The sequence below is a fragment of the Crinia signifera genome, chromosome 9, assembly GCF_055691185.1.
Source record: "Crinia signifera chromosome 9, ASM5569118v1, whole genome shotgun sequence".
Taxonomy (NCBI): domain Eukaryota; kingdom Metazoa; phylum Chordata; class Amphibia; order Anura; family Myobatrachidae; genus Crinia; species Crinia signifera.
The window spans coordinates 50,796,569-50,821,124 of NC_139225.1; the positions used below are offsets into that span (position 1 = coordinate 50,796,569).

At 43.6% G+C, this 24,556-nt stretch overlaps 1 protein-coding gene across 1 annotated transcript in view; it reads right to left on the bottom strand.

The window, feature by feature from the left end:
• FAAH2 (fatty acid amide hydrolase 2) overlaps positions 1–24,556 on the bottom strand; it is a 137,366-nt gene that overhangs the window by 13,150 nt on the left and 99,660 nt on the right. The window contains exons 7-8 of the mRNA XM_083159065.1: positions 12,584–12,703; positions 11,775–11,874 (exon numbers count right to left, since the gene is read on the bottom strand). Of these exons, the coding sequence (XP_083015191.1) occupies positions 11,775–11,874; positions 12,584–12,703 (220 nt within the window). The remainder of the gene's footprint in view (positions 1–11,774; positions 11,875–12,583; positions 12,704–24,556) is intronic.

Here is a 24,556-nt window from a genome sequence, read left to right on the forward strand (position 1 = left end):
CAGTGTTTGACCAATCCTGCATGCCTTCCTAATTGCAAGCAATTAATGTAGTTTAACTTTAAATAACAATTGAAGTAATTTATGTTTGCGCAGCCATAGATGAAATAATATATTCTTTAAAGATGATTAAATTGTAGTATAAGCATGTCTATTTAATTATACCGTAATTAACCCTTGTATCGGTTTGATATCTATGAAGAGATGTTTATTGGGCTAATATATGATAGTACAGTATTATTCAATAACCATGGTTGTGATCACTTAGATTACTGTAGGAATAATGTGGTATAATTAATATATTATAAAAGTGTGATGACAACAGTGTAATATAAAGGGATTGCAAAGATGATATGACTGGGTGTTAATTATAAAAAAGAGGGGTACATTTTGGCTTTTTATAATGTAGGTGTGCCATAGTGGGCAAAAATGATATTAAATATTGTGAGATAACGTGAATGTGATCAGAGGCGTAACTAGACACTTGTGGGCCCCATAGCAAAATTTTAAAAGGGGCCCCCCAGCGTCTAGAAATCCATCCCAGTCTCTGTATTCTGTGACTGTATTCTCTGTGTCCTGTGACTTTCCCTTCTCTCTGACTGTCTCTCTCTGAAGTGAATCCACTGGATCTCTCTGTGTCTGTACAATCCACGCCTGCAGTCACTGTGTGCTGTGACTCCCTCAGCTCTCTAACTGTCTTTATCCAATCCCCAGGAGCAGCCTTTGTGTGGTTTGACTCCCAGGCTCTCTGGCTGTCTCTCTGTCCCATCCTCAGTCTCTGTTTCCCAACTTGCCTCTGTCATCTCTCTCTCTCTCTGACATCTCTTGCCTCTGTCATCTCTCTCTCTCTGTCCCATCACTCCCCCAGCTCTCTGTTTCTTCCAGCAACAGTCTCTGTGTCCAGTCTCCACTATCACTCTCTGACTGTCTCTCCATTCCTTCCCTCCCCTAGCTCTCTCTAATGTCTGTTAGCAACAGTCTCTGTCTTAACTCCCCAATCTCTATCTCTGTCCTACACTCCCCAGTTTTCTGACTGCTCTGTCCTATCCCCAGTCTCTCTATTTTTTTTTTTTGGTAAACAATTTTTTATTTGAAAATACAAAATAAACAATTTACAATATTGATGAGTATACTATGAACATCATACATTTTCCAAAAACATTAAATATGTCTCTATAAGGCTCCATGTGCCCATTTTAGTCGTATTCATTATTTCACATGCCTCTGATGTTTTTGTGTGATTTTCTTCTGTCTGATCTTAATGAAATTATTAATTGCAGGTAGGCTTATTCTAGGCTAAAATAAACTCAAAGGATAAAGAGCCTGCTATTATTTCTATTACATGGTACATGTCTGAAAGTCTATTTTCCGTCGTCTCTTCCACTATATCTCGCTGGGCCCATGTTGTTAAGTCTAGGCCAATGAGCTACAGCAGGAAGAATATATTCCTACGATTAATTATTATAATGACGGATGTATAGCTGTATAGCTAACTTTAACAGCAATCAAAGTTTAACTCTAACTTTTATATATATATATTCATCTATATAAACAACAAGGGGTAAAAGGGGGGGTGGGAAGAGTTAGGGGGGGGGGGATCCTTTCGAAATCAATTTTCAGGTTTCGCACTTCAGTGTCTTACAATTTATCACTTTCCCCTTTTTTTTTTTTTTCCTGAGATTACCATTATTCTCTATTCTCCGGCTATTCGCCGTAGGTGATACCAGGAGGTAGATTCAAAGAGTTTCTGTATGCGTTCCTGCATAATCTGATCTAGATCTAGATATATAGCTCCCATTTCTTATAAAACCGAGGGGCACCCTTTTCTAAATCTGATAATGTGCTCTGTCTTTCATAAAACAATATATTGAGGATAGCTTTTTTTAATTCTAATATAGAGGGGGCTCTTCTATGGATCCAATGTAGTAGTATTAATTTCTTTGCTAGCGTTAATATAATCGTAAGGATTGGTATTATCTGTGGTTTTTTAAGGCCAGTGGGTTTTTCTGTAGTTTCAGAGTGTATGTACGGTTAACAAAATCCACTAGCTTATCCCAGAAATTTCTGATCTTACGGCACTCCCAAAAGTTATGATAGTACGTGGCTTTTGTTTTTTGACACTTATAGCATTCCCCCGTGTCTTCAGAGACAAAATGGGCTCTTTGGACTGGGGCAATATATGCTCTATTGATGAATTTGATATGTGTTTCCTGTAAGGAAATGGATTGTAGATATTTCATCGTATATGAGAGTTTGTTGAACAACTTGGGAGGAGCCGCAAGATCAGGAATATCCATTAGCCATTTTTCATGCAATTGTTTATGGTGACGTTCCACATCAGCTGTGATCAATGAGGAATAAAGGCAACATATCTTATATCCCATCACACATTCTGGTCTAAGTAGTGCGTCTATGGGGTCAGCAATTTCTCTCTTATCCATGGGGTGTACCTGAGTTTGAACAAAATGTCTGGTTTGCAGGTACATGTAAAATTGCCTGTTTTGGATGCCATATTTTTCTGATAGCTTTGCAAATGGCATTAAGGAGCCACCTGGATCAAAGAGTTTACGGATATTGGTAATTCCTTTATCTCTTCAACCTTTAAACTCCATATTGTCCACGCCGGGGACGAACAATGGGTTTCCCCATAGTGAGGTGAAGGAGGAGGAAGTAGGGTTTCTATGCAGTATCTTATTTATTTTCTTCCACGATCTGTACGTGTCCCCAAACAACACTGACTCCCTGATCTGCCTGGAAATCATTCTGACCGGAGCATGAAGAAGTGCTGCAGGAGAGTATGGTTGAAATAACTGTTCTTCCAGAGTGGGGATCGTATATTCAGCCCTGCCCATGAACCAATCTGTTATGTATCTGAAATGTGATGCTAGTGAGAAGGCCTGTATGTCTGGCATAGCAAGACCACCGTCTTGCTTTGTAAGGCGAAGTCGGTCAAAAGGGATGCGAGGCTTTTTGCCCGCCCAGGTGAATTTAATAAATAGTGTCTTGAACTTTTGCAGATCTGTTTTTTTCAGCTGGAGGGGTAACATCTGTAGTAGGTAGGAAAGTTTAGGGAAGGCTACTGACTTTATGACTGTTATCCTGCCCGCGAGTGATAGGGGAAGTGTCATCCATCCCATCAGCTGTTTTTCTACTGTTGAATATGTGTGGGGAAAATTAGCCGTGTAAAGGTCTTCTAGTTTGTTAGGGATCAGGACTCCCAAGTACTTTAGGGTAGGGTGGCATATCGTAAATTGTGAGGTGAATGAGGGGGAGGAGAAAAAATCTTGGGAGGAGTGGAAGGGTAGTAAGCGAGATTTGTCATAGTTTACTTTGAATCCTGAAAACTGAGAGAAATGGGATATTATGTCTTGTATTGCAGGGATGGAAGTATTGGGGTCGGATATGAACAATAAGATGTCATCTGCGAAGAGGCTTATCTTGACCTCCGATGTATGTATCATTATACCCCTGAAGTCTTGGGATGTCCTCAGAGCCACTGCCAGGGGTTCTATCGCCAGAGCAAAAAGCAATGGCGAGAGGGGGCACCCTTGTCTTGTCCCTCTTGATATTGAGAGGGAAGCTGATAAGAAATTATTGGTTAATATTTGGGAAGTAGAGTTGTCATACAATAATTGGATTGTACGGATGAAGTCGGTCGGGAGTCCAAATCGTCTCATGGTATGGAATAGGTGGTCCCAATCAACTAGGTCAAACGCCTTTTCCGCGTCTAAAGAAAGCAGGGCGTGTGGACTCGTGGACCCGACCAACTCCACCCATTGCATTGCTGTGAGAGCCTTCCGCACATTAAGTACTGAATGGCGTCCCCACACAAATCCTGTTTGGTCTGGGTGGACCAGTAAAGGGAGTTTAAGTTTGAGTCTATCAGCTAAGAGCTTTGTAAAAACTTTATAGTCGGTGTTTAGAAGGGAAATGGGCCTATAGGAGCTCGGGAGGAGAGGGTCTCGACCCGGTTTGTGTATGATTTTTAGGATAGCTGAGTTGAAGTATAGCGGAGGGGGCGTACCCTGTAGAATTGCATTATAAAGAGAACATAGGGGCTTGACTAGTTTAGGAGCTAAAAGCTTGTAATATTCATTAGTTAGTCCGTCAGGGCCTGGGGATTTTCCTGTCTTGAGGGCTTTAATGGTGGCTAGAACCTCTTCTTCTGTTATTGGGGCTGTCAGTGTGTGTGTGGAGTCTACACTTAGTGTCGGATATGTTAAAGTGTCCCAAAATTTTTCTTTTTCCTGTAGGTCTGTTTGGGGCTGGGAGTATAGTTTTCCGTAAAAGGAATGCAAGGTTTCTGCTATTTGTGCACCAGAGTGTACTACTGTGCCATCTGTTTTCTGAAGTGCTTGTATAATAGTAGGAGGGTGTTGGCCTCGCAATAGATTTGACATAAGTCTACTCGCTCTATTGCCATGTTTGTGGAATCTGGCCTGGGAGAGAAATGTGAGTTTAGACTCCATTTTAGACAGTAAAATATCGAAAAGGGATTTTTGCTCCTCAAATTGAGCTCTGTTTGTCCTTGTGGGGTATTTTTGGAATATCTGGTATGACTCAGTTAACTTAGCTTGAGATTCTAAATAAAGCTTCTGGGATTCCTTTTTATGTTTCGAGGTGTATGATATTATTGAGCCTCTGAGGACCGGCTTAGAAGCCTGCCAGAATAGGAGTGGAGTGTCTTCTTCAGCCTGTGTGTTAGAATGTTTGTATTCCATCCAGGTTGCCTCAAGCATATTACGGAAATTTTCCGAATCAATTAGTTGGGATGGGAAGCGCCATTGTCGCACAGGGCCTCTATCAATGTATGTCGCGAGCGCCACCCAGCTGATCCCATGGTCTGATAGAGTTATAGGTTCCAGTGCTGAGTCCTGGACCCTTGGGAATAGGGTCGAAGACATCAGCACGTAATCTATCCTGGATAGGGAGCCGTGTGCTGCCGAGAGACACGTGTACTCCCGATCAACCGGGTGGCACGCCCTCCAAACATCTACAAGATGTAGTTGGGTTAACAAATACTGGATACCATATTTGGATACTTGGCGTCTAGTGGGTATAGTGGTATTCCTGTCAAGTATGTCAGAATTTGTCAAATTGAAATCTCCTGCTAGGACTATTTGCTGGTGGGCATAGGGTAGTAATCTCTTTACCATATCTATGTTAAACTGGCTCTGATTGGTGTTAGGGGTGTAGATATTGGCAAGAATGTATCGAGTGGAATGTATGGTCACGTCAGTTATTGTGTATCTACCCTCTGGATCGGACCGAGAAGAATGAATCTCAGTCGGTATTGATTTCTTTATTAGGGTGACCACTCCCCTAGCCTTGGAATTATAGGGAGCCGACGACAGTACCTGCCATCCTAAGGTATTCAATTTAAGTATCTCATTTGGGACTAGATGTGTTTCTTGTAAGAACGCTACCTCAATCCCCACTCTGGAAAGGTACAGCAGGATTTTTTTCCTTTTAGCGGGGGAGTGGAAACCCCCCACATTAAATGTTCCAAGTTTCAGGGAAGTCATTATTTAGTCAGGGGACTAGGTAACTCACAGATCCGTGGACGGTTGACCAGGTTAGACATATGGGGACAGCCTCTGGACATCTGTGATCGACAGGGTGTAGCTGGAGCGTATCTGAGTGGACAAAACCATGTTAGATATCTTTTGGGATTTTGGGGGAAAAACATGAGGGAAGGAGGGGGGACATACAACATAAACCACAAAAACAGCAACAGTAATACAAACCAGGTGCTTCTGGTGCACCTAACCTTCTTATTTTCCATTATCAACTTCCGGTTGGTAACGAATGAGGTGAGTATAGGCCTATGCCCAAGGGGCTGAACCAGCAGATTCTGGCTCCCTCAGCCTTACCAAGCGGGTATTAACAGACACCTTAGTGGTGTGAACTTATGGTCTACCGACTTATAATACCTTCCTGCTTAAAGCAGCAAGAAGCAGAGATTATCATAAATTATAATCTTAACCTCGCTGGTCCTCTCTACTTAGTATAGTTATTTTGGGTTCCACCAACTTGGAGTTCCCATATAGTGAGAGGTAGCCAAGAGCCATACCAGGGGACCAAAAGTTAGGAGAGTTTTCTTCGATACTGGTTACTTTCCCCAGTATAGACTTCCGGCGGGTATAGCAGGGAGGAAGGGGGGGGGGGGGAGGTGAGAGTGATTCATCTGTTAGAGTAAGTATAGTTTGAGTCTTTGACTGGAATGCCCTTTCTGATAGGAGTCTCATTTTTGGGCTCTTTTCCAGTGGTTATACAGGGGAGAAAAATCAAAGAAGCATCAGGGGGGGGGGGGGGGGAGAATATTAGGTTCGGCGTTTGCAGGGGGTAAATGTGGCAGGAGGACTCAGTCACTCTTGTTGATCTTGGGTGAAGAGGGGTTGTGAGGCTAGTGATGCTGATGTCTCTTCGGATGTTTCTTCTGCAAGGAAGGCTTCACAGTCTGATGGCGTAGAGAAGTCTTTGAAGGTGGATCCTATAAATATGCGGAGGCGTGCCGGGTAGAGTAAAGCAAACTTCCTGTTATTTTTGGCAAGACGGGAGCAGAGAGGTGTGAACTCTTTTCGTGCTCTTGCTACTTCTGCAGAGTAGTCTTGGAAGAGTATAAGTTTGGAGCCATTCCAGGATATGTCTCGTTTCCTTCTCGAGGCCAACCACAGCGCCTCCTTGTGGATGTAATTAAGACAGCGGAAGATGACTGGTCTGGGGCGTGCATCCGTTGAAGGTCGCTGGGGGCCTATTCTGTGGGCACGTTCAATTATCATTCCCGTGCATTCCCCAGTGACTGATAGGATTTCCGGAAGTGTAGTCTGTATGAAAGTAAGGAGGGCCTGTCCCTTTACATCTTCGGGTAGACCTACCACCCTGAGGTTGTTCCTTCTGGAACGGTTCTCCAGGTCATCTATTTTTGCCTGCATTTGGTATTGTGACTTCTGCATGGCTTCATGTTGGGCTTTGAGAGTGGCGACGTCTTGAAATGTCTCGCCGGCTAGGTGTTCTGTGTGGGTCACCCTTTTTGTAATTTGCTTAAATTGTGACTTAATGTCTTGGACTGCTTGTGTCACTTTCCCAGCGTGGGCCTCCATAATAGGGCCAATAGTGTCTTGGATGGCCTGCACTATATCTGCATAAGTAACTGGTCCTTCATGTGACTTTGAAGTTTGAGTTAGTTGCCGCCTCAGAAGAGGTGATGATGACGGTGAGTTATCCGCCTGATCAGTTGGTGACTCATCTGTAGGGGTCCATAGTGGGGTAGACTCAGTGATTTCCGACTGTGCGGGAGCAATTGGGGTGTCCTGGGGTTCCCCTCCCTTTCTACCTCTGGTTATAGTGTTCTGGGGTTTGGGGTGGGTAGTGGGAGCCGTTGCGGTCGCCATTTTGTTTCTGGCCTGACGGCTGGACGAGCGGTGCCGTGGGGTTTCTTCTACTACAGGTGCTTGTTGCCCTTTATTCATGGTAGGGGTCCCAGAGTCAGCCAGGGGTCAGAGGCTGGGGCGGTTTTTCACCTCCTGATGTGTCTCTGGTGGGAGGCTATGCTGTGCAGAGGATGTCTGTGTGACCAAATCCTGCTGCTTAGGGTGGGTAAGGGATGCTGTGTGTCTGCTGCAGCAGGGTTGTACAATGCTGGTAGATTTATTTTGTGGGTGAGGAGGCTGTGTCGTTTGAGTGCAGGAATCAGGGGGGTGATGAGCTTACCTCCGCCTGTATTTCCTGTGACAGGGTTGGAGTGCAGTGTGTGCTGCGTCTGTGTGGCCTTGCTGGTGCCAGGAGTCTCGCAGCGCTGCTTCTACTGGTGGAGGTAAGGTGTTCCTGGGGATCAGGTCTGGGGCTTCTGGAGTCCCCACGTAGTTTGGTGCCTTGTGAGAGGTGTGAGTGAGGTCCGGGTCAGCCTGTGATTAACAGCCGGGGAGGGAAGTGCCGGCGTCTCTCAGTGTGAGAGCGCGTCTCCTGCCTCGTGCAGCTGTAAGCTGTGATGCCTGTCACGCGGCAGCGGGGTCCGTGGTGTGACGATCCCGGCGGCGGACGGCGCGATCAGTAGCGGGAGGCAGCCCCTGTATTTTCGGGTAGGTTAGGGGGGGGGGACCAGCGGGGTCTTCTTCGGTCGGCAGCGGTATTAGGCTGGGGAGCGCCGGGAGCCCTATTCGGGAGCTGCTGCTTCCTCCAGCGCCGGAACCGGAAGTCCCCCAGTCTCTCTATTAAGGCTGCCCTGGCTCTCTCTTTCCTATCCTATAACCAGTCTCTAGTCACTATAGTGTTTCTGTACTGTCTCTCAGTGTGCCTCTAGTCTCTCCAAGCTCCTGTATCTGCTCACCTCCGTTCCGTTGCCAGCACACGCAGAGATGACACTTCCTGATTTATGCTGCGTGCATGCTGCTGTCTCCGTCCTGGCTCTGTTAATCCGCTGGGTCCTAGTGCCAGCAGAGAGTTTACTTTTTATGTAGAAAGTCCCAGCTAGGCAGTGCAGCGAGACTGGGTGCAGGGGGAGCAGCGGGCCCTGGAAACAGCTCGGGCCCCATAGCAGCTGCACCCCCTGCACCCTCGGTAGTTACGCCACTGAATGTGATCCAATGTGATTATTAAGGAAATGTAGTGAGAAAAGTTAAAAAGTATATTTAGGGTGATGATAATTAGATGTGGTAAAATTATATAACAATAAGAAGAAAGAGGAGGGAAAAGGTAATATAGGGGGGTGAACATTTATTTATAATGAGTATCAACCATTAGTAGTAACCATTCACTGATATCTAATCATTTTGAATATTATATGTATATATACAGTGTGTACACATAGGGTTAAACAAAATATCCTATACAATTAATGACATGGTCATTATAGTAATTTAATCTTATAATGGCCGAAATAAGAAGAAAGAATGTAAGTGTTTTTTGGTCTATTTACACTAAAAGGTGTAAGATCCAATTAGATAAATTGAGAATTCTATTCTGTCATAGATCTGTATACATTTATATATTAGAAACAACTTTTGAAGACACTCTTTAGATTTAAACAGTACATGAATTAGTAAAATATGTTGGTTTAAAAAAAGAAAGAAGAGAGCTTAGGGATAAGCTTTATTCAATCATTTGTTTAAATGACCCCTAGATAAGTATGCAAGTATGATTATCTACCCTAGAAAGAAGCTATAATTAGTATATTCATTGAGTCCATGTGGGCTCACGGTGTCCAACTGGAAAATCCATTTACATTATTGTTTGAGCAATTCCCGCGTACGGTCACCACCTCTTATGCCTAGTCTGACATATTGTAGGCGAAACGCTTTTAGACCAGTGGGTGTGCCTTGTTGGTATGTCAGAAAATGGCGTGCGACTGATGTAAGTTTTTTCTCATTTTTATTTGATCCGTTTTGGCATTCCTGATATTGCCTGCATAATCCAATAATCTATGTTTAAGGGCTCTTGTCGTCATGCCGACATATTTGAGTTTGCATGGACATTCCAAGCAGTATACAACACCCATTGTGCTGCAGCTCATGAATTGTTTGATAATCAGGTTTTTGACATATCTGTTTCTGACACTGTCTGTTTTATGAGTGAGATTGCAGGCCTTGCAGTTATTGTATGGGTATGTTCCCCTTATTTTTGGTTCTTTTCTCAAAGTTCTGGAGAAATGGCTTTGAACTAATCGATCTTTGAGATTCTTCGCTCTTCTCCAGCTGAAGGAAGGTCTTTCTGGGAGTGTTTTTTTTAGATCTTTATAATGCAATAAAATTGGCCAGTGTTTGGAGGTCCTTCTATTCGGTACAGATGTCCGCGACAAAACGGAGGGCTGGTTGTTCTTCAGATGGTTTCTCTTTGGGGAAAATTAGGTCTTTAGGCAAGATATTTTGCTTTTTTGATTTGGCGTTTACTGTAGCCTCTTTCTTGGAGTCTTGTGGTGAGCTCTGAGCTCTTGGAGAGAAAAGTTTCTCTAGTGGTACAGTTCCGCCTTAATCTAAGGAATTCCCCTTTAGGTACAGTAGATTCCTAATGGTCGGAGGGAAACGTGAACTCTGTTCGTGTAAAAGGCTATTCGTGGAGGTTTCCTTTCTGTATAGCTCAGTGTGTACGTATCCAGTTTTAGAGCTATAAATAAGTCCAGGAAGGTAGCTTCATTTTGACTGATATTATGGGTAAGTTTGAGATTGAGATTATAGTTATTGAGTTATTGCCATATCATGAGTATGTCATCAATATATCTTATCCAATTTATGACACATGGTTGGTTAGCCTCTCATTGGTCTCTGTGAATACATACTCTCTCTCCCACCACCCGAGGAACAAGTTGGCATAAGTGGGCGCACAAGCCGCGCCCATGGCGGTCTGTAGAAGTGTCAGTAGAATTTTTTTTAAATCATCCATCCCCTCAGTTTGTAAAAAGTAATGAAACACTGTTAATCCTTGTTTATGATCTATGCTTGTGTAGATTGATTCCACATCCAATGTAACCAGGTATTGATCGCTGCTTAGTCCTACAGCATTGATTTTCCTGAGAGCATCACTGGTGTCCTTTACATAAGAAGACAATGCTAGTACATCACGTACTAGCATTGTCATAAAAGATACTGGCCTGTTCTGAAAGGCCTCCTATTCCGGAAACTATTGGCCTCCCTGGAGGTGTCTGGAGGTTCTTGTGTACCTTCTCTTTTTGAGGCTAATTAATAGTTTCCATCTTTTAGTGAACCCTCTGCATTTTATTTTGTAAAGTCTTCTCCTAATGGCAGACTTGCAGAATATCCCTCCCTACCTCTTGGATGTTGTTTTTCACTTGGCTGTATGTTGTGAATTGTTTTGTTTAGTGTCTACTAGTGTCTAGATGTCCATACAATGGACATCTGTTGATGTCCAGGCCTTTTGTGTTGGAGAGTTCACCAGTTCTTTTTCTCAGAATATAGCAAACTGTTAATTTGGCCATCCTTAAGGTTCTCACTATCACTCGGATGGATGTTTTCTGTTTTTGAAGCATAAGGATGGCCTGTTTCACTTTCATTGCATGCTCCTTCAACTGCATTATGTGGGGTCGCAACAACAGCTTCCATATGCAAGTGCCACACTTGGAATCAACCACAGACAGTTTGCCTGATTTACTGATAAAGAAATAACAAAACACAGCCCAGGCCAATCAATGAAACAGCTTTTGAGTAAATTGTCCAAATACTTTTGTTCCAATGAATAAGAGGGCGCTACATATTAAACAGCTGTAATTCCTAAGCCTCTCATCTACTCTGCATGAATATGCGCAAACAAAAGCTGACAGACTGCCTTTTAAAACGGAATATTTAATATAAAACATTTAAATATGTTTTGGTACACAGCTAAAATGACAAATATTGTGCCACTGTCAAAATATATAAGGTCCTTTATAAAGCTGGATAGGCGCTATAAAATCATCTTTCCAATCTTGCTGGTTGAAATTTAAGTTCTGGTCTGGGAAAAATTACATTCAAATATTTTATCCCAAAAGCTTAAAAATGGGCAAAAACATATGCAGTAATTGGTTACATTAAAAGGCTTTAATCAGTTTGTCTGAATGACCATTTTTGTCTGTTTTCCATGTTTGGGAGCAAACGGTCAATAGTCATTTGCTCCCAGAAATTACCTGATTTTCATTCCAACCAGTCAGATTGGAAAGATCATCTTAAAATGCATATCCAGTTCAACTTGTATGATTCAGAAACTCTTTACAATAAAACATCAATGCCAGCTGGCACAATTCTTTACAGCACCCCTTTAACACATGTAACATTGCCATGACATCTTACCTAATGCTGGTATAGTGTGTGGTGATAGCCCTAGCATCCATTTTAGAAGTTCAAAACTTGGCCACCAACTTTTCCCATTAGACATCAAATGTGTAAAGCTCTGAGAAAAGTGAGGCAATAATCAGTACTGTACATAAACCATATCGCAAAAAAAATTAAATAAAAAAGAAACCTTATTAAAACATTGCTAAATGCACACAAAATGGAGCAGATGCAGAGTTTATTTGTGGTGTAAAATATGCCCAATGATCCTAAACCAGTCTATAAGCATATGCAGAGGACTGCCAAGGCAAGACCATGGAGAGAAGCTGCACAAATCTAAAATCAACTCCACGCCAACGTGGATAGTGGGGGTATGAAAAGGTCGGAGGACGCGTACAGCCGCCCCTCGCGGGATCGCTGCGCTTGCCACGCTTCGGGTTGGCGTTCATAGTGGGGGTGCATTTAACATTGTAAGCACCCATTAGGGTGCTTATACAATTAAAAATCGTATAGGGGGGCCAAAATCGCATCGCATGCGGCTATATGGCATGCAATGCGATACAATGCATAAGATGCCATACGACTGAAAAACGTGGGCGCCGTGCTAGGAAACAAGTATCGCATATACTGTATCATATGAAATTTTGTATTTTCTGACATATTGTTCAACACCTGCTGTATTTCAGAGGTTAGTTTATTCAAATGTATTAACAAATGAGTATCTCAATATAAAAACAAATGTATCTAAACTATGCCTGATTGAAACATGGCACATAGCTTTTGCCAGACCCACACATACAGTAGTTGTGGTCTGCAGAATACTTTACCTCTTCTTTACTCGCGCCAACTGACATAACAGCTGACCAGATCTGAAAAGAATAACGCATATTGTATATGCTGATGGGTTGGACGCTGACTCCAAACTCAGTCTCTAAATGTGTGACCACCTGCAAAATGAATTTAGTTTAGAAAAGTTTAAGCATGCCAAATTATAATTTTAAATATTTTTAAACCATGTTTTATTTTTATAGTATTTTTTTTAAACAATAAATGAACAAATGAGTGGAAATATGTTAAAGACCCTGCAGACCAGATGTATGTGCTGCATCCACTGCAGTAGTGATAAGACTCTGGGTTTCAGCTCCTGTTTTCCACATTGTGGCATCTCCTGATCTTTCACTGTAGATGCGCATGATACTTTTCGATCCAGATAGATTCCACAGAAATCCTCTGCATAAAATGGGCAAGTTCAATCTCAATACCAGCAATTGATAATGTGCCTAGTCACTGAGACGATTCACACACCTACAACAGGCTTTTTTATTCATTAGTATTTATTTGGACATATTTTTATGAAATTTTTGAACAGCACAGGTCCAGATTTGTATATATTTTATCTGTAGAGATAAGCTTAGAACTTCTCCCAAAGACCTCATTTTATGGTGACACACAAATTAAGTTCTATGCCTCTGTGAAGAGAGATCAAAGATGTTGTGTACCAGACAAGATTTTCTTACTTTACTTTGTTTATTCTTTGTAAGAAGGTTTTATCATTATCAAATTACCTTTTATTCATATAGTCACATACAAATCATTTTAGTTTTTCTGCATTAATATGCTTAACGCTGCATTTTAAAACATATATATCCCATTATCTTCATATGTGAGCAATAGAAAAAAGGGATTTTTTAACCCCTTCCCGACATTTGACGTACATTTACGTCATGGTCGGGAAGTACTTCCCGACACATGGCGTAAATGTACGTCATGGCATTTAACTGTCACCGCGTCTATAGACGCGGTGACAGTTTCAACATGTCTGCTGTCCCTGACAGCAGACATGTCCGTGCATGCCCAGGGGGGGCTGCGATGCCGCCCCCCCGTCGGCGATCGCTGTGATTGGCTGTTCAGTGTGAACAGCCAATTACAGCGTTTTCCTGCGTCACCGGCGAATAACGTTCGCCGGTGACACGGGATCAGAGGTGATTGGTGCTGTAAAGTACAGCACCAATCACCGCGGGGTGTGAGGGTGACACTGGTGTCACCCCACCGCACCCCGCCCGCCCCCAAAGGCCGTGATTGGTTCGTCGGACCGACGGACCAATCACAGCCAAGGAGGGGGATTTAAACTAACGGTGACTGCACTGCAGACGCCATTCCGGTCTGGAATAGCGTGCAGTGCGGTCACCGTACCTCCCTGCCGCCATACTGACCAGAACCTTGCTCCATAGCTTGCTCCATACTTACCTGATCGCTGCTTCATCACTGCTTCCTGGATCCTGTTACTACTTGTGCCTTCCTGTGAAATTGTGCTGCTGCAGTGTACTAGCTAGATAGATAGAGAGATAGAGAGATAGATAGAGAGATAGAGAGATAGAGAGAGATAGAGAGAGATAGAGAGAGATAGAGAGAGATAGAGAGAGATAGAGAGAGAGATAGTGTCAGAGAGTGCTGATCGCTGCTTCATCACTGCTTCCTGGATCCTGTTGCTACTTGTGCCTTCCTGTGAAATTGTGCTGCTGCAGTGTACTAGCTAGATAGAGAGATAGATAGAGAGATAGAGAGAGAGAGATAGATAGAGAGGCCTAGTGACAGAGTGCTATATTTTGTGCTGCTGCAGTGTGATAGTTATAGAGAGATAGAGAGAGATAGAGAGAGATAGTGTCAGAGAGTGCTATATTTTGTGCTGCTGCAGTGTGATATAGTTATAGATAGAGAGAGATAGAGAGAGAGAGATAGATAGAGAGGCCTAGTGACAGAGTGCTATATTTTGTGCTGCTGCAGTGTGATAGTTATAGAGAGATAGAGAGAGAGAGATAGAGAGAGATAGTGACAGATTGTGCTATATATTTTTGATATAACTGACTGCTGCCCCCTCCTTTTGTGCTGATCAGTATAAATTAACTGATCAGCAACTTTTTGGGGGCGCAGGTTTTTTTTTATATATAGATATACCTGTCAGTGCTGCTGCTGCAGTGTCATAGAGTGATAGATAGTGAGAGATAGAGAGATAGAGAGAGATAGTGACAGAGAGTGATAGAGAGTGCTAAATTTTTTGTCTGCTGCCCCCGCCTTTTGTGCTGATCACTATATCTGAGGTGATCAGCAACTTTTTTGGGGGTACAGAGGTTTTTTTTTTTTTATATATACCTGTCAGTTGCACCAAAGGTTGTGCACCTGCTGCACCTCACTGGTAATCAGTGTCGCATCACTGATCACCTTTTTTTTTTGTGTGTGTGTGCTGTGGGGTCTTTTTTTAATTTTTTTTTTACACACACTGTGATTTTGTGGGTGTCCTGTGGCCGCTGTGCGCTGATCAGTGACGTACATCACTGATCATCTTTTTCGGTACAGGGTTGATCTATATATTTTTTTTTTTGATCAAATTCCTGTTGCCTTTGAGCGCTGTTCAGTGACAGACGTTACTGACCAACATCTGTGCTCAATTTTTGGCGCAGGACCTTTTTTTTTTTTTAACCCCTTAAATTTTTTATTTTTAACCCCTTCATTTTTTTTTTTTTTATTGGTATAAAGTATTTTTTTTTTTTCTGCACCACATACACACTACACACTACATACCCCCCGGATTGAAATAAAGTTTGTACCCCCCCCTACACTATACACGTGTTGAAACATTTCACTACCAGTAACACAAAAATAAAAATGGCATCCCAAATGTCCTCCCAAATGTCCTCCCAAATGTCCTCCCAGTCATCCAGGAGAATGTATTCAGCGGAGGAGGCATATGCCCTGCTTGCTTCTGACTCTGACACAGCCAGTGATGCAAGCGGGGAATTTGAAGGATTCGCCTTAAGCTCCTCTTCCTCCTCTGGTGATGAGGGACCCCCTCAAAGACGCCCCCGTAGAGCAGCTGAGACCCCCCCCCCAATAATTGATCTCGTATGGACCCCACCACCAGACAATTTTGAGCCCCAGGTTCCTGAGTTTTTGGCCATGCCAGGAATCCAATTTGATTCCACAGGTCTCAGAGAAATTGACTTTTTCAAATTATTTTTCTCTGATGATTTTATAAATTTAATGGTGGACCAAACTAATTTATATGCCCAGCAGTTTATTGCTCAAAACCCCACGTCATCATTTGCTAGGTGGACCCCTGTAGATGCAGTAGAGATGATGACGTTTTGGGGTCTGGTGTTTCATATGGGCATAGTAAAAAAGCCAGAAATTAGGCAATATTGGAGTACAGATGTTCTGTACAGTACTCCATTTTACCGTATGGCCATGCCCCGGACTCGATTTGAGACAATTCTTAAATTTATACATTACACCGATAATGCACAGTGCCCACCCAGAGATGATCCCACCTTTGACCGGCTATTCAAAGTCAGGCCGGTCATTGATCATTTCAGTGCCAAATTTGAAGAGGTGTACATCCCTGAAAAATTTATTTGTATCGACGAGTCCCTTATACATTTTAAAGGAAGGGTTAAATTCCGCCAGTACCTTCCCAGTAAGAGGGCAAGGTATGGCATAAAAATGTACAAACTGTGTGAAAGCACCTCAGGGTACACCCACAGGTTTAGGGTTTATGAAGGGAAGGATTCAAGAATTGAACCGCCAGAATGCCCCCCCTCCCTCATAGGTGTTAGTGGGAAAATTGTCTGGGATTTAGTGCACCCCTTCCTGGATAAAGGTTATCACCTCTATGTGGATAACTTTTACACCAGCATCCCCCTGTTTAAGGCCCTTGGTTCAAGAGGTACAGCAGCTTGCGGTACTGTGCGCAAGAACCAAAGAGGCCTCCCAAAAACGCACATTGCCCAAGTAATGAGAAGGGGTGAAAGCAGGGGAATATGCACCGAAAATATGTTGTTGGTCAAATATAAGGACAAGAGGGATGTCCTTATACTGACAACAATTCACGGAGACAGTACCACCTCCGTCCCTGTACGAGGTACCAGTACCCACACCTCCAAACCTAATTGTATCCTGGATTACAATAGGTACATGGGCGGAGTGGATCTTTCAGATCAGGTACTGAAGCCGTACAGTGCCCTGCGGAAAACAAAAATCTGGTACAAGAAGGTGGCCGTGTATATCATCCAGATGGCACTGTATAACGCTTACGTGCTATTCCGTTCTACCGGCCAGAGGGGGACATTTATGCACTTTCAAGAGGAAGTCATAAAGGGCCTAATATTTGGGAACCAGCAGGCAGAGGGCCCCAGTACTTCTAGTACTGGCCCCCGTATTGTACCAGGGCAGCATTTTCCTGATGAAATCCCCTCCACTGGAAAAAAGGGCAGGACACAAAAAAGGTGCAAAGTTTGCTATAAAAAGGGAATAAGAAAGCAAACTATTTTCCAGTGTGACACTTGCCCCGACAAACCCGGCCTATGTATAAAGGAGTGTTTTAAAATATACCACACATCTATGGAATATTAGGTTCATAATTTCACCGTGCTTCGGGGGTCTTGCTAATGCCACATAGCACCCACCATTCATTCCACCAGAATCTGAGCCGCAAAATCCAAAAATCACTCCTTCCCTTCTGAGTCCTGCCATGCACCCAACTGGTATTTTTTGGTCACATGTGAGGCATTGCCGTACTCGGGAGAAATTGGGGCACATATTTTGGGGTGCTTTGTCTCCTTCATTCCTTGTGAAAATGAAAAATTTTGAGCCAGAACTGCATTTTTGTGTAAAAAAATGTAATTTTTCATGTTCACTGCCCACTTGTATCAAAATTGGTGAAACCCCTGGGGGTTTGAAATGTACACTATACCCCTAGATGAATTCCCTGAGGGGTGTAGTTTGCAAAATGGGGTCACTTGTGGGGGGGTTCCACTGTATTGGTGCTTTGGGGGTCTTGCTAATGCGACATAGCACCCACCATCATTCCACCAGAATTTGTGCTGCAAAATCCAAATATCACTCCTTCCCTTCTGAGTCCTGCCACTTTTTGGTCACACATGAGGCATTGCCGTACTCGGGAGAAATTGGGGCACAGATTTTGGGGTGCTTTGTCTCCTTCATTCCTTCTGAAAATGAAAAATTTTGAGCCAGAACTGCATTTTTGTGTAAAAAAATGTAATTTTTCATTTTCACTGCCCACTTGTATCAAAATTGGTGAAACCCCTGGGGGTTTTAAATGTACACTATACCCCTAGATGAATTCCCTGAGGGGTGTAGTTTGCAAAATGGGGTGACTTGTGGGGGGGTTCCACTGTATTGGTGCAACATAGCACCCACCATTCATTCCACCAGAATATGTGCTGCAAAATCCAAAAATCACTCCTTCCCTTCTGAGTCCTGCCATGCACCCAACTGGTATTTTTTGGTCACATGTGAGGCATTGCCGTACTCGGGAGAAATTGGGGCACAGATTTTGGGGTGCTTTTTCTCCTTCATACCTTCTGAAAATGAAAAATTTTGAGCCAGAACTGCATTTTTGTGTAAAAAAATGTAATTTTTCATTTTCACTGCCCACTTGTATCAAAATTGGTGAAACCCCTGGGGGTTTGAAATGTACACTATACCCCTAGATGAATTCCCTGAGGGGTGTAGTTTGCAAAATGGGGTGACTTGTGGGGGGGTTCCACTGTATTGGTGCTTGGGGGGTCTTGCTAATGCGACATAGCACCCACCAAAATTCCACCAGAATCTGAGCTGCAAAATCCAAAAATCACTCCTTCCCTTTTGAGTCCTGCCATGCACCCAACTGGTATTTTTTGGTCACATGTGAGGCATTGCCGTACTCGGGAGAAATTGGGGCACATATTTTGGGGTGCTTTTTCTCCTTCATACCTTCTGAAAATGAAAAATTTTGAGCCAGAACTGCATTTTTGTGTAAAAAATGTAATTTTTCATGTTCACTGCCCACTTGTATCAAAATTGGTGAAACCCCTGGGGGTTTGAAATGTACACTATACCCCTAGATGAATTCCCTGAGGGGTGTAGTTTTCAAAATGGGGTGACTTGTGGGGGGGTTCCACTGTATTGGTGCTTGGGGGGTCTTGCTAATGCGACATAGCACCCACCAAAATTCCACCAGAATCTGAGCCGCAAAATCCAAAAATCACTCCTTCCGTTCTGAGTCCTGCCATGCACCCAACTGGTATTTTTTGGTCACATGTGAGGCATTGCCGTACTCGGGAGAAATTGGGGCACATATTTTGGGGTGCTTTTTCTCCTTCATACCTTCTGAAAATGAAAAATTTTGAGCCAGAACTGCATTTTTGTGTAAAAAAATGTAATTTTTCATTTTCACTGCCCACTTGTATCAAAATTGGTGAAACCCCTGGGGGTTTGAAATGTACACTATACCCCTAGATGAATTCCCTGAGGGGTGTAGTTTTCAAAATGGGGTGACTTGTGGGGGGGTTCCACTGTATTGGTGCTTGGGGGGTCTTGCTAATGCGACATAGCACCCACCAAAATTCCACCAGAATCTGAGCTGCAAAATCCAAAAATCACTCCTTCCCTTTTGAGTCCTGCCATGCACCCAACTGGTATTTTTTGGTCACATGTGAGGCATTGCCGTACTCGGGAGAAATTGGGGCACAGATTTTGGGGTGCTTTTTCTCCTTCATACCTTCTGAAAATGAAAAATTTTGAGCCAGAACTGCATTTTTGTGTAAAAAATGTAATTTTTCATGTTCACTGCCCACTTGTATCAAAATTGGTGAAACCCCTGGGGGTTTGAAATGTACACTATACCCCTAGATGAATTCCCTGAGGGGTGTAGTTTTCAAAATGGGGTGACTTGTGGGGGGGTTCCACTGTATTGGTGCTTGGGGGGTCTTGCTAATGCGACATAGCACCCACCAAAATTCCACCAGAATCTGAGCCGCAAAATCCAAAAATCACTCCTTCCGTTCTGAGTCCTGCCATGCACCCAACTGGTATTTTTTGGTCACATGTGAGGCATTGCCGTACTCGGGAGAAATTGGGGCACATATTTTGGGGTGCTTTTTCTCCTTCATACCTTCTGAAAATGAAAAATTTTGAGCCAGAACTGCATTTTTGTGTAAAAAAATGTAATTTTTCATTTTCACTGCCCACTTGTATCAAAATTGGTGAAACCCCTGGGGGTTTGAAATGTACACTATACCCCTAGATGAATTCCCTGAGGGGTGTACTTTGCAAAATGGGGTGACTTGTGGGGGGGTTCCACTGTATTGGTGCAACATAGCACCCACCATTCATTCCACCAGAATCTGTGCTGCAAAATCCAAAAATCACTCCTTCCCTTCTGAGTCCTGCCATGCACCCAACTGGTATTTTTTGGTCACATGTGAGGCATTGCCGTACTCGGGAGAAATTGGGGCACAGATTTTGGGGTGCTTTTTCTCCTTCATACCTTCTGAAAATGAAAAATTTTGAGCCAGAACTGCATTTTTGTGTAAAAAAATGTAATTTTTCATTTTCACTGCCCACTTGTATCAAAATTGGTGAAACCCCTGGGGGTTTGAAATGTACACTATACCCCTAGATGAATTCCCTGAGGGGTGTAGTTTTCAAAATGGGGTGACTTGTGGGGGGGTTCCACTGTATTGGTGCTTGGGGGGTCTTGCTAATGCGACATAGCACCCACCAAAATTCCACCAGAATCTGAGCTGCAAAATCCAAAAATCACTCCTTCCCTTCTGAGTCCTGCCATGCACCCAACTGGTATTTTTTGGTCACATGTGAGGCATTGCCGTACTCGGGAGAAATTGGGGCACAGATTTTGGGGTGCTTTGTCTCCTTCATACCTTCTGAAAATGACAAATTTGGAGCCAGAACTGCATTTTTGTGTAAAAAATATAATTTTTCATTTTCACTGCCCAGTTGTACCACAATTGGTGAAACCCCTGGGGGTTTGAAATGTACACTATACCCCTAGATGAATTCCCTGAGGGGTGTAGTTTGCAAAATGGGGTCACTTGTGGGGGGGTTCCTAACTTTTAGCATCTTATGGTGCCTTGAAACCTACATGGTGCCTAAAAAATAATCTCATAAAAAGGAGGCTCCAAAATCAAGTAGGTGCTCCTTCTATTATGAAGCCTGTGGTTTGGTCACCGTGCACACTAGGGCCACATATAGGATATTTATGAAAACAAAAGAATTGGGGGAATCAATTTTTAGTCACATTTCTCTAGTAAAATGTACTGTGTTCCTTATAAAAATGTATTAAAATTGCAAATCTGCAAAAAAAAAGAAATTTTGAAATTTCACCTGCACTTTGTTTTAATTCCTGTGAAACACCTAAAGGGTTAACAAACTTCCAAAATGCTGTTTTGAATACTGTGAGGGGTGCAGTTTTTGAAATGGCATCATTTATGGGGGTGTCTCACATACAAGTCCCTCAAAGTCACATCAGAACTGAACTGGTCCCTAAAAAAATCAGTGTTTGAAATTTTCTTGAAAATTTGAGAATTTGCTATTCATATTGTAAGCCTCCTAGTGTCCCAAAAAATTAAAAGGAAGTTGAAATAATGATGTCAACATAAAGTAGACATATGGCCTATGTTAGTTATTCACTATTTTGAGTGGTAAGATTATTTGTCTCACAAGCAGAAAATTTAACATTTTGCAAATCGCTAAATTTTCCATTTTTTCACGATATTTTGGTATTTTTCACAAAAAAACACAGACTGTATCGACCCAAATTTACCACTAATTTGAAGTACAATGTGTCACGAGAAAACAATCTCAAAATCACTGGGATAAGTAAAAGCAAAAAAAAGTTATACCCACTTAAGTGAGACATGTCAGATTTGAAAAAAAGGGCTCTGTCAGGAACGCAAAAACTGGCTCTGTCAGGAAGGGGTTAAAGAACTTACCGTTCGAATCCCTTTCTCTGATATGGTCCTGGTGACACAGCTCACATTGGGATGTAGGAGGGTTCGCAGGAGCCAGGCACCTATCCTAAAGATTTCAGAGGGGTAGGCTCCTCCCACTGCATCCCAGAATCCTCAGTTCAACTTGCAAAGCCACTGGAATACATTAACTCAGTACAAACGCCTGAACATATTATATGCACAACTTGAAAATTTCTTTGTAACCATTATAACATTAAACACTGGCATACTTACTGAGCGTAAGGGAGGGATCGCTGTGTCACAAGGACCATATCAGAGAAAGGGATTCGAACGGTAAGTTCTTACAACAATCCCTTTTTCTCTTTCAATGGTCCTGGTGACACAGCTCACATTGGGACGTTCAAGAGCCGGTCCTTTGGGAGGGTACGCTCAGGTCTGCAGCTCTCATCACTGCTCGCCCGAATGATGCGTCCTCCGACGCGAACTCATGGAACCTGTAGAATTTGGCAAAAGTTTGAACAGATGACCAAGTGGCGGCCCTGCATATTTGCTCAGCTGTAGCCCCATGGCGAACTGCCCAAGAGGTGGCAACAGACCTGGTGGTATGTGCGTTAATCTTAGCCGGAACAGGCCTACCAACCTTAGTATACGCAAAAGCAATGACTGACCTCAACCACCTGGCAATTGTCTGCTTAGAAGCAGGCCAACCTATCTTGTGTCTTCCGAAAACCTTTCACCCTGTCCACATAAATGCACAAGGCGCGCACCACATCCAAATTCCTTAATTTGTCCCTTTTCCTCGAACCCTCAGGGGGTTGAAACACAGGTAGAACAATCTCCTGATTCAAATGGAAAGTAGACACCACTTTCGGCAAAAACTGGGGAACTGTTCTAAGAACAGCCCTATCAACATGAAAAATAAGGAAGGGAGGATTACAGGACAAATTTTCCAACTCCTAAACCCTCTTAGCAGAGGAAACAGCCAATAAAACACCAATTTACACGTAAGAAACTTAAGGTCAGCCGACCTTAATGGCTCAAATGGTGGCTTTTGAAGACACTCCAGCACCAGAGACAAACCCCAGAGTGCCACTGGTTGAAAAACCATCCTGAAGGAATTCAAATAACTTTAAGAGACGGAACCTTGAGGTATGAGATTTCTGTCTCTCACACCACCTAATATAGGTCTTCCAGACTCTATAATAGTTGGCCGAAGATACCGACTTCCTGGCCTTAATCCTGGTATTCACCACAGCCTCTGAGAAGCACTTGCTTTTCAAGATGGAGGTTTCAATAGCCGTCAAATTTAGCCGAGCTAAATCCAGATGGAAGAATGGGCCTTGACTTAGTAAGTCTGGCCTTAGAGGCAGGCGCCACGAGTCTACTGAAAGTCTCCGAACACTCGAATATCCGGACCTCCTTGGCCAATCCGGAGCTATTATAATTACCGGAATTCCTTGGGACCTGAATCTCTTCAGAACCCTTGCAATCATCGGAAATGGTGGGAAAATATACACCAGACTCCCTGTCCAGGGAACGGTCATTGCATCCACAGCCGATGCGAAGGGATCCCTTGTCCTGGCATAGAACCTGGGAACCTGATGGTTGAACCGGGACGCCATGAGGTCCAACTCCGGGGTCCCCCAACGAGATGTAATCTGCTGAAAAATCTGTGGGTCCAACCTCCATTCCCCCTCGAGCAGTTCCTCCCTGCTCAAGAAATCGGCCTCAACATTTTTCACCCCGGGGATGAATATCGCTGATAAGGCCGGAACTTTCTGCTCCACCCACGAGAAAATCCGGGAGACCTCCCACATGCGTGTGCCCCCCTGATGATTCAGGTACGCCCCAGCAGTGGCGTTGTCCAACTGAATCCTTAAGGGAAGACCCTTCAGCCTGTCTTCTGCTAGGGATAGCACCATCCAAACAGCCCGAAGCTCCAGAACGTTTATCGGTAGTGCTGACTCCTCCGTAGTCCACAGGTCCTGAAGCCTTAAGTCCAGGACTACTGCCCCCCAGCCCCTGAGACTGGCGTCGGTAGTGACTACCAGCCAGTCCCAAGCCTGAAAAGACCAACCCCACTGAAGGGAATCCACATGTGTCCACCATTGCAGGGAAGACCTGGTTTCTAAAGTCAGCTCCATCCTCTCTGTTTTCCTGGTCTGGGTATTCCCCGACCAAGATGTCAGAATGTTCCATTGGAAAACCCGGGAATGGAACCTCGCAAACTGTAGCGTCTCGAAAGTCGCTGCCATTTTTCCCCGCAACTTAAAGCACTTCCAGACCGAGGGATTCGGTGAATCCAGAATCGCTCTTACCAGGAGGGACATTGGCCTTTGTCTCCGGCAGGAATACCCAATGTAAATGAGTATCCAGTATCACCCCCAGGAATTGGATCCTCTGTGATTACAAGTTGAGACTTTTGTAAGTTTAAAAGCCAACCGTGAACTCGCAAAAACTGAATAGCCTCCACTAGGTGTTTCTGCAAAGTCTCTGCTGAATCTGCTTTGAACAGCAGGTCGTCCAGATAAGGTATCACAATGATACCCCTCAATCGGAGAGCAGCCGCCATCACTGACATGATCTTGGTGAATACCCTTGGAGCTGTGGCCAGTCCAAAGGTCAACGCCCGGAATTGGATATGCACGTCCCCTATTGCAAACCTCAGGAGTGTTTGGTGCTCCGGGTGAATAGGGACATGCAGATATGCGTCCTGGATATCCATGGACGCCAAAAATTCTTCCTGGTCCAGGCTGAGAAGCACAGACCGCAGAGACTCCATCTTGAAGTGGTCTACCCACAAGTGGAGATTTAAAGATTTTAAGTTTAAGATCGGTCTGAAGGTACCATCCGGCTTGGGCACTAAAAACAGTATGGAGTAAAAACCTGTTTTCCATTCTCCCCGAGGGACCGGGATCACCACTACTTTTTCTACAAGGGACTGGGCCGCCCCCAAAAGAGCAGTTCGGAGCCGAGACTCCTTTGGTAGTGGTGTGGGCAAGAATCTTCTCGGAGGAAGACCGTTGAAAGGGA